This window comes from Mastigoproctus giganteus, chromosome 4 (assembly GCF_048544385.1).
Source record: "Mastigoproctus giganteus isolate SK-2022 chromosome 4, ASM4854438v1, whole genome shotgun sequence".
Classification (NCBI taxonomy): Eukaryota; Metazoa; Arthropoda; class Arachnida; order Uropygi; family Thelyphonidae; genus Mastigoproctus; species Mastigoproctus giganteus.
Window position 1 is genome coordinate 126,032,061 of NC_143578.1, and position 11,490 is coordinate 126,043,550.

An 11,490-nucleotide genomic window follows, 5' to 3' on the forward strand; every position below is an offset into this window, starting at 1 on the left:
CTCAATAGCCCATGTCACTCACAAAAGTACTGTGGATCAAAAATAAACAACTTCCACAAAGAAACAATAAATCAATACTAATTGTCACTTAGAAAGCAGAAACAATAGAGAAACATTTCCTTATTCCCATCCATGCCTCGTATATTGACCAATGAAACAAAAGAATAAATAAATAAACCACACCGGCTAAGGTCGCAGCTGGCAGAAAGGCCCAAACACCAAGGATTGTGGAGCCATTACCTCTGGAAGAACTCAGACATATAATGCCTATGAAAAGCAAAGGTGGTTGAATTAAATCATGCACTATCTTCCTTTTATCAAAATTTCTCACTCACTCCTAATATAATATATCAATGTTAAAAATCAGCTGTCTCAGGAGAAAAGAAAACCCAATAAAAGAAATTAAATATTAAGGAATAAGATGTCGTTGGGTAGGGTTGAACTTTGGAGGGTCACAAATCATTGGAATATCCATGATTTTTTTTGCCCCCAAAAACCAATTTTTGTCCTCATTGAGAACCCCTGCTATAAACGTATACTAGATAAAGTAAAGTGGATAAACACAGACACTTTTAATTTATTTACTGAAAGCATCATAAACTAACAAAGGTTTAAATCAAAGTAATAGTGATTGCTATAAGCAAGAAATCATTAAACCCTATAAGTGTAGTCCGAACATAGTAAAAAAGGCCTACGTGCTCTGGATTCATTACGAAAATTTTTATTTTGTATCTCAGAGCAAACTAAACTAGAATTACAATTAATAAGCTTTCGGCTGGGAGGCAGCCTTCTTCAGTTGAGTCCTTAATTAGTCTGTAGAATGTTTCTATTAATATGTAATTAATTTTTCCTCAGATATTAATGAAAAGGCAAGAACTGAATGAATTCCTTTTAATTTCATAATTCCATATCTCTGTTCAAATTTTTCATTTTCTGGCATTTGATTAAGACATTTCATAAATAATATTTATGTTTTATGAAAACTTTACTTATTGAAGAAACATTCCCTGTTTAAATATATTATTTTTTAACTTTATATTATTTTGATTTACAGCTATCAGCTGTTTTCAGTGAGCAATTGTTGACATAAACAGTCACAACACATTTTGCATATAACGTGTGAACTATTATGTGTATTTAAAAAAAAAAAAAAAAAGTTGTTTTATTGATGAAGTAAAAACTGAATTAACAATGGAGAAAGGATGTTTAATACTTTCACTATAATACAATTACACTTTTAATATTTTAGTCAAGAATCCTCAGTTAACTTCCATGGAATTTATGCTTTATAAAAAGTATTTAGAAATTCTATATACAGATAAATCTGAACAGTAATTTATGGTTTATTTATAAAAATGAAACTAAATGCTAATGCTACTAGACATAATATTTTAAGATTATCTATATAATATCGGTGTAGATACACCATAGACAACTCTTAAAGAAAAAACGATAGTAGTGTAAAAGGCTTTGTTGTTTGGTTTTTAGAAGCATTAGCAACTAAGGCCATATTGCTCCAGGGATATGTGGTAGTCATTTCCTGACCTTTCTGCATCCTCCATATTTGGTGGTCATGGGCTCGAACCCAGGTCTAATCAAGAAGCATGTGCCACGCACTGCTGCTTCTGCCCACCTGGCTACGGAGGCACCAGTGTAAAGGACATCATTTCATCTGTATCTAATATTTTGCTCATCCTTCACGAGTTACCATGTACTGCACTACCTTGAATAAGTAATGCTTCACTAATAGAGAAGACTATTGTTACTTATCCTTGGTGGGCACCACCACCACCCAGACGGCATATTTCAAAGCTTGTTGGCCTTTCATCGGTGGGTGGGCAGGTAACCTGGTATTGCATACATGACAACCCAGTTGTGAAGTTTATCCCACAGTGTAATATTATTACGTGATATTATTAAAATGAAACTAAATGCTACTAGGCATAATATTTTAAGAGTTTAAGATTATTTATATAATATCAGTGTCGATACACCATAGACAACACTTAAAGTAAAAACTACGATAGTAGTGTAAAGAGCATCATTTCATCTATCTCATATTGTAATTATCCTTCACAACGAGTTACCATGTATTGCAATACCTCAAATAAGTAACACTTCATCAAAAAGCTTTGAAACAATACCATCTGGGTGGTGGCATCCACTGAGAATAAGTAACGATAGTCTTCTCTATTAGTGAAGCGTTACTTAATCGAGGTAGTGCAATATCACTACTTTGGAAAATATTTACACTGAAAATGAGGCCTCTCTTTGGGTAAAGCCCTATACTATTATTATTAGCCATATAGCACAAGGAAGGCTGAGGCTTTTGCTGCACCACCCAAAAAAAAAAGTTTTTGAGTTACCTTGTGTGTGTGTGTGAGAGAGAGAGAGAGAGAGAGAGAGAGAGAGAGAGAGAGAGAACAAGAGTCAGAAGTAGAAGGGAATCACCAAGAAAGAGAATGATATCCAGCTCAGGATTTCATCCTTCTTCTTGATTCCCTTCTATTTCTGACTCTTGTACTCTCTCTCTCTCACACACGCACACAGGGTAATTCAGAAAAAAAATTTTTTTGGGTGGTGTAACAAAAGCCTCAGGCTTCCTTGCACCATATGAATAATAATAATAAAACAGTCGATCAGGAACACCCACAACTGGCAAACCCCAGGAATTGATAACATCCACAACTACTGGTACAAGAAGCTCACCTGCACACACACAAGCACCTAGCAGAGCAGTTCACTCGAATGATAAGCAACCCAGAGACAATCCTGAAGTTTCTCACTGAAGGAGTCACATATCTGAAGCCTAAAGATGAAGATACAAGAAACCCGGCGAAATACAGGCCAATTACATGCCTCCCAATGATGTACAAGATCCTGACCTGCTGAATAACTAAGAAGATATCAGACCACTTAGAAAGTCAGAATATAATGGCCGAACAGCAGAAAGGATGCAAGAAGCAATTAACCATAGATGCCGCAGTTATGGAGCAAGCCTTCAAGAAGCACCACAACCTATACACGGCCTACATCGATTACCGCAAGGCCTTCGACTCCGTACCTCACAGCTGTCTAATAGAGACCATGAAGATCTACAAGATCAATCCGATAGTGACAAACTTCCTAGGAGCAACAATGGCAAAATGGAGTACCACCATTAAGGTCGAGAACATCACAACCAGGCTAATCCCCATTAGAAGAGGAAATCTTTCAGGGAGATGCTCTGAGCCCACTATGGTTCTGTCTAGCACTCAAACTGCTATCCATCATGCTCAACGGCAGCAAGTATGGATATAACCTCAAAGAAGGAAGAAAGAACCTGAACACCCTCACCCACCTGATATACATGGATGACATCAAGCTCTAAGTGGCAAACGAAAAGCAACTCCAGCAACTACTCCGGATCACTGAAGAATTCAGCAAGGACATCAGGATGGAATTTGGTCTAGAAAAATGCAAGACCGGCACACTGCACCAGGAAAAATTAATTGGCTGAAACTACCAGCTGCTGACTGGTAAAGAGATCGAAGCTATGACAGAAGGAGAGACCTACAAATACCTAGGGATGATGAAGGCTGAGCAGTTAAAGCACAAAGAAATCAAAAAGTGCCTGACCGAAAAATATCATCAGACTCAGAAGCCTGCTGAAAGCAAAATTGAATGGAGGGAGCACAGTTAAAGCCAAAAACACCTATGCAGCTCCAGTGCTAACATACACATTCGGGGTCATAGACTGCACTAACACCGAGCTAGAAGATATCATGCGAAAGACAAGGACAATAATGACCAAGAGTTGCCAACACCACCCGAAGTCAGCAGTGGAGAGAATAACAATACCTCGGAAAGAGGGAGGAAGGGACCTGATAGAACAACAGAAAACAGCGATAGTTAAACTGAAGGATTACTTCAAGAACAACACAGCGCCACTCCATAAGGAAGATAGATAAGTGGTATACCCCAATCAACCTAAGCGAGGAAACCCCTCCCGCCCAGACAGTAAAAGAAACGAAGTTAGAAAGATGGGCAAAGAAGACACTCCATGGCAGACACTACAATGACCTCCATCAAGATCACATCGACACCATTGCTTCCAATGAATGGCTCAAAAGTGGGATGCACGTCCTCTGAGACTGAAGGATTCTTGCTGGCCATCCAAGACCAGGTAATAACACCAGAAACTATAGAAAATACATCGCAAAGGAGCCCAGAACATCAGATGACACATGGTGACGATGCCACCTGGCCTCAGAAACGATCCCAAACATCATTGCTGGGTGCAAGGTGATTACCAAGACTGAGTACACTCGTAGACAAAACCAGGTAGCCAGGATAATACATCAGAAGGTAGCAAGGAAATACCAGTTGACCAAAGAAAGTGTACGATACTACAAGTACGAACCCCAGGCAGTACTAGAGACCCGAACCCCAAGCTGTACTGGGATCATGCCATAATAACGGATAAGACCATCCCGCACAACAGACCGGACATATTCCTTGTGGACAAGATGGAAAAGACTACCTACCTGAGTGACATAGCGGCGTCGAACACTAGCAATTTCCAGAAAACCTATGAGGAAAAAATTAGGAAGTACACGAACCTGAGACATGAGGCATATGCAAGAAGTATTAACCATCCCAATCATCGTGTCAACCACCGGTATGGTACGAAAGACTCTGCATAGCAGCCTAGCTGCAATAGGTCTCGCAGAGAACACATGCAAGGAACTCCAGAAAGTCGCAATCCCGAACACCTGTAGGATAGTCAGAGATTTCCTCGACCGACAGTAACACCAGACATTACAACCACCCTGTGTACTTGGTAGCAGTACCCGTCACGGAGTGCAACCCCCCAATCAGGGAGAAATAATATAAGAGCAACAACAATAATAATAATACAGGGCCACATTAACACTACAGCCAAACCTGCCATGGCTGGGAGCCTCACCTGGAGAGGGGCATCATTTTCAGTGTAAACATTTTCCAAAGTAGTGATAAAACTTTCTAATAATAATAATAATAATAATAATAATAAATCATGAAAATGTGTAATATAAAAAGCATTCTTAAACTTAATTTTAAGAGTTTAAATTTTATTCTTATACCTTTTATTGTACAATAAATAAGTTAAAAGTTTCTATTAACTTATTTTGTTTTTATTATTACTTCATTCTTCAAGACAAAACACAAACATTTCTGACCTCTTAGTTTACATTTTTATCAAGAAATTATTATTCACAGTATAAATATAAAAACCTATGCATTATTTGTATTTATATCTAAGTGTATGATATACACACACACACACTATATATATATATATATATATATATAGAGTTCAGGATACACCCTAATACCCAATGGAAAATAGACACTAAAGTTTAATTCATCTAAGCAATTAAAATAATATATATATATAGATATATATTAAGGGGGCCTCAAGTTTAAATATGGCTGTGGGCCTATTTCATCCTTAATCCGGCCCTGGTGCAATATATGGTAACTTGTTGTGAAGGATAATCGAAATATGAGATACAACTAAACGATGCCATTACACTACGAATGCAGTTTTCGTTTAAGAGCTATCTATGGTGTATCTACACCAATATTTAATAGATAATTTTAAGCTCTTATAGTATTATGCCTTGTTGCATTTATATTTATTATAGTATTATAAAGTACACCTTTTGGCATCTCTCATATTGTGGAATTAACTTCACAACTGGACTGTCATGATTGCAATATCAGGGTACCTGCCCACCGACCGACCGACCGATGAAAGGCCGACTAGTCTTCAAATGGTGCCATATGGGTGGTGGTGCCCACCAAGAATAGGTAACAATAGTCTCTATTAGAGGTAGTGCAATACATGGTAACTCGTTGTGAAGGATGAGCACAACAGGGGATACAGATGAAATGATGCCCTTTACACTATCATAGCTTTTTCTTTAAGAGTTGTCTATGGTGTATGTACACCAATATCATATAGATAATCTTAAACTCTTAAAATATTATGCCTAGTAGCATTTAGTTTCATTTTAATATTATTGCGTACACCTTCTGGCATCTCTCATATTGTGGGATAAACTTCACAACTGGGTTGTCATGTTTGCAATACCAGGGTACCTGCCCACTCACTGAAGTCAGTTGAAGGAGTTACTGTCCCTTTCATTCTTCTACACCGTTTATTTTCTTCTTCCTCTCCTACTATAACTTTCCCTCTACTTTTTGCTTTTCTAAGTCTAATAGGGACAAGTGGATAGTAGAGTTATTATCCCATACATATACAAACAAGCTTTGAAACGGTGCTGTCTGGGTGGTGGTGCCCACCGACAATAAGTAACAATAGTCTTCTGTATTAGTGAAGCATTACTTATTTGAGGTAGTGCAATACATGTTAACTCTTTGCGAAGCATGAGCACAATATGAGATACAGATGAAATGATGCCCTTTACACTACTATCGTAGTTTTTTCTCTAAGAGTTGTCTATGGTGTATCTACACCGATATTATATAGATCTACTGTTTGTTTATATATGCCAAGTAAGATGCATTCCTTCAATGCACTTTATGATGAAAGAGAAAAATAATTGCATTCAGTTCTTGCCTTTTCATTAATATCTGAGGGAATATTAATTACATATTAACAGAAGCATTAAGATTACAGACTAATTAAGGTACTTCATTTTTGTCAGTTCTGGTTAGAACACACTTATAGAGCTTAATGATTTTTTGCTTATAGCAGTCACTATTACTTTAATTTAAACCTTTGTTAGTTTATGATGCATTCAATAGATAAAGTGTGTATTTATCCACTTTACTTTATTTAGTATACGTTTATAGTGTTGTGACATGTTTCTGTTTCAAGCTGAGTTGTTATTAAAGTGAAATAATACTTATTTTCCTATGTTTTAATAAAGTAAAGTAGGATCTATTTTTATTTATTACTAATTCTTCATGCCTTTAAACTAGAATCTCCACAAACCTAAGAAATGCACTAAATGAAATGAATCAAAATAAAATCATATTAATCTATGCATGCTACAATGCCTTACATATTAAAAATATCTGAATTTTCACTTTGATAAATGCTGCCTGTTTATTATGAATAATTTTCATTATTAAAATGCCATGTCTGCATGAAAAATGTTGCCTTCAAATAACTATGTGGAATAGTCAATGGAACCTATCAGCATCAGTAAAAGCACATTTCGGCAAAAATAAGATCGGATAACTAACAAATAAATATCTTTTCTTTATGGAGAAAGTTAAACAGGGCATGGGGGAAGTTATTCTTTAAAGTTAATTACCCAGGGGCTCACATATGGTGAGTATGGGTTTGGCACACCCAGGGTCCTGAGCTGGATATCATCGTTCTTCTCTTTCTTTGTGACTCATTTCTAATTCTATCTCTCTCAGGGTAACTCAGAAATTTTTTTTTTTTGGGTGGTGTAGTATAAGTTGCAGGCTTCCTTGCACCATATGGGGCAAAAAAGTATATCCAAGGGGCTGCCATCTGGTGAGTATGGGCTTGGCATATCCAGAGTCCTGAGCTGGATATCATTCTTCTCTCTCTCTCTCTCTCTCAGGGTAATTTGAAAAAAACTTTTTTTGGCTACTGCAGCAGAAGCCTCAGGCTTCCTTGCACCATATGGCTAATAATAATAATATTACATTTCATATATATATAACACACCCACATTGCCAAGTAAACAATTACTTTCATGGCATGTAGACAATATACACAGCATCAAATTATTTCATTCATCTTTTATAAATCAGTGAGCCTGAATAATAATAAACAGTTATACATTTCCTTCTTAATAACGACTTGGAATAAAAATTGCAATAAATGAACATCAACTACTATAAAATCTTTCATAAAAAGATGGCAGGACTGGGAAAGAATGATGACAAATGACATAAAAATGATTGTAAATTATTTTCATTATGTAGGAAAAAATATTTTAAACACTAAAGATGAAAAACGATCAGCCCTGGTGCAAATTAATTATTTACACCAGGGCCGATTGTTGTGGGGGGGCACGTACCAGATCCCACAACTGAAATGTACCCGAATCTAAATAATGGGTATTTCCCCCTCAGTCTCAGCATAAAGGGTTGAATATCCCTAACATTAATTTTTGAATTCGGAAAGCCAACTGTAGAACTGGCCCAGATTTACAAGAAGCTGGTCGCCAAAGTCAACTTAGCAAATAACTAATGCGCACATGCTTTAGGAAAGCTTTGGTAATCGCAGCTTAATCATCCCAAACATTCAGTCCGCTTTCCTATTACATACCACAATTATTTTCCTTAAAAATATATATACTGGTATAAATGTATCACAAACAAGTAATTCAAAAAAGTCTGCATAATATATTTCTTTAGAATGGATAATGGCGCAACATCTTCATAAACAAGTCGCTTACGACGTAACAACAGCAACGTACTATTTGTTTCCTCACAAATAATGTTATCTTGTTACAAAAATCCAGATGTCAAAAACAAGAGCTCTTCGATTATAGAACTAAATAATTAACTCATAATAATCCTTCATACAATTTTAAACAAATATTACCGTTTGTACTGGGTCAATTTCTACGGTGAAGGTGTGCTGCTGAAGCGTTTTAAGAGTGACCAACATCTTCATATGATTTAATAATTATTAAGAGAGTAAAAAAAGTTTTTTTTTTTTTTTTTTATTAATACTACTCGTCCGCCATCAAATTACAATTAAAGTGACGTGAAGAAATTAAAAATAAACAATGGTAACAACTCCGGAAGAAAATGAGATGCCTTCCTTTTATTTTGAAAAAACAGAACACAAGTTAAACGAAATTGAAGTATCACTATAGATCACTCCTTCGCAACGTGCACTCCAATAAAGCCTACATTTTAATAGCGCCATCTATTATTTTCATGTTTGTGAATATTCATTTCCAAGACGAGAGAATGTTGTATTAAAAAGTACTACGGAATATATACTTTACAGTATATATAAAGTAAAAGTACTATATATTTTTCCACGTAAGATTGATAAACTTTTTCCTTCTGTAATAAGTGTATGCTTTCTGCCGCAAAATTGAAATTATGTGCCATTTAGATGTTTTCGTGTTTTCTATTTGCAATATTGCTAATTAGGTGCATTATGTAATAGAGTTGTGACGATAAATTATTTATTTAAATAAATTAACGTTATTTTAGAATTAAATTGTTGTCTCAATCCTTCGAATTAGGCGCACTGCCTGGTATCTGATCCCTATATCTTTACGGTATAATACGGGCTCGATACATCATAGCATAGCCTCCACGAGGTGTTGGAGGACGTAGTACATATATGTGATAAAAAAAACTGAAAAAAAAAAGGCATGGAACCCAGGGATCAAAGCTCTGAAATGTTCAGAAGTGGTCAACCAACTGTCACATTTATGCAATTTTTTTTTTTTTAAATACCTAATTGGGGTTCATCTATTCGGGCCAGTGCCTAGTGTATATCAAGAGTGTTTAAGAACGCCGCTGGACCAAATTCAAAGATAGCCAAAAAGTATAAAATGGTCCTTGAGACTGGCATAGACATTCTATAAGGAAAAACAAGCCGGACCTGCTAATTTGGAGTATAAGACGCTGGTAGAACTGATGTTCCGGTGTTCAATTTCAACGAAATGCAACGACCGAATTTCAACGAAATCCGGTCGTTCTGTGCCAGTAAAAAGTCCTGCCTGCATCTCACGATGATGGGGATGTTAGTAACCCTGGGTATAACACCCATGTGCAAGTTTTGAAATACGGCAACTAGCATACGGCAAATAAACCCAGGTGCAAACCAATGATAGCAGGAATCGAATGTGCCACCCACACCACATAAAGAAATGCAGCCCTCTGGTTACCAAGCAATACTAGGTGGTAGCTGAATCTCATCAACAAGTGCAATAGCACCACTTTCCTTATTGGTGGCTTAAAGTGGTGGAACCCATGGTTAGTCTCCAGAGCAAAGCTCTGGCAAATCACCCCCATCACTTTCATCGTGCAGTATGATTGATGTTTTTTGAAGTTAAGATGGACACCATTGCGAGATCCAATCTTCCTTAAATTTCGAGGCTACACTAAAACGGGGTTGTCAGGCCGGCCGCTTGATAATCCAGCAGACTGAACTTATTGGTAACTCCCTAGGAGACTTAGAGTTCAGCTAGTGTATAATCTCGCTGCCTCTACTCTGCCAGATAGCGATGGAGAGAGTCCAGTTGGTGGATATGAGTTATTGTTGTTATTGGAGGTTTTATGGCGCAACAGCAGCTAAAGACCATTATGCGCCTAGGTATGAGGCGGTGTGGACAGTTGTCCAGACCACGTTCTGTCAAGGAGCTGAATATCTTCTTGCAATGTGTAAACCATATCCAAAATTTCATTACCACAGAACATATCCTCCCCAACTTTTCGTACTATTACGTGCAACAGTATCAAAAGCATTACTGAAATCCAAGCATATCATATCAAGATTATGTTTTGCATCCAGTTCCTTGATCACTGATTCATAGTGACTTATCAGATTGGATAGACCCGACCACCCATTAACACATACATGCTCTGACGGAAGAATTAATCTCTCTCTCTCTCTCTCTCTCTCTACCCCCCCCCCCCCAGATGGTCCTACATCACTTTAACACCTGACTCCATTATTTTCCCTGGAACAGATGTTAAGCTGACTGGTACTCATGTCGCCTTTTGATCCATACTTATGAATTGGGGATACACTCGCACATCTCCAGTATATGGATACCTCCAGTATATGGATCCAAGGATACTGTGATAATTATAGCTAAAGGCTTTCTTACAACCTTTGCAGTGTCTTTCAATATGGTTCGATAATCCCATCTACCCCAGATGCCATTTTAATGTTCGAGTTCAACAGTTCCTCTTCACTTTCCTTCCAGTTATCGCAAAGTAATTTAGCTCCCCATTGGAATTTGTTAAACTTCTGCCATTCAAAAACTTGGGGAATTGCTCATGTATGGATATAGATGAAAAATATCGAATTTGCCAGCAACCTGAACAGGTTCATTAACAGTTAACCTATTGATATCATGTAACCCAATGTGATTCATTTAATTCCTTCTACTGTCAATATAAGCTTATAAGGTTTTGCTGTTCACCGGTGGAAAAAGAAGGTGGAAAAAAGGCGGCACGTAACAGGATTAAGTTGAGGAATATTGGTTTTAAGAACACGTGGAAAAATATCATCAGAACCTACCGCTTTCTTGGTATCAAAACTGTTCAAAATTCTTCAGACATCCTGTCGACGGAAGGCCACAGGAGGCATTGAATGGAGTAGTCTGGGAATGGTTCGAGGTGGTTTAAGAAGATCATCCATACACCAGTTAGAAGAAAAGTAGGATGCTAGAGGGTGAGCTTTATCTTTGGTTCAATTGGCAATAGAACCATCTGGTTTTGACATAGGTGGTAATAGACATGGGCAAAAGTTGCCACCAC

At 37.1% G+C, this 11,490-nt stretch overlaps 1 protein-coding gene across 1 annotated transcript in view; it reads right to left on the reverse strand.

Annotated features, from left to right (window-relative positions):
- The window catches only part of LOC150087047 (lysine-specific demethylase RAD23A-like), a 186,011-nt gene extending 177,174 nt beyond the window's left edge, over positions 1 to 8,837 (reverse strand). The window contains exon 1 of the mRNA XM_090372915.1: positions 8,582 to 8,837. Coding sequence (XP_090229041.1) covers positions 8,582 to 8,653 — 72 coding nt within the window. The 5' untranslated portion in view covers positions 8,654 to 8,837. The remainder of the gene's footprint in view (positions 1 to 8,581) is intronic.
- Between the last annotated feature and the right edge of the window lie 2,653 nt (positions 8,838 to 11,490).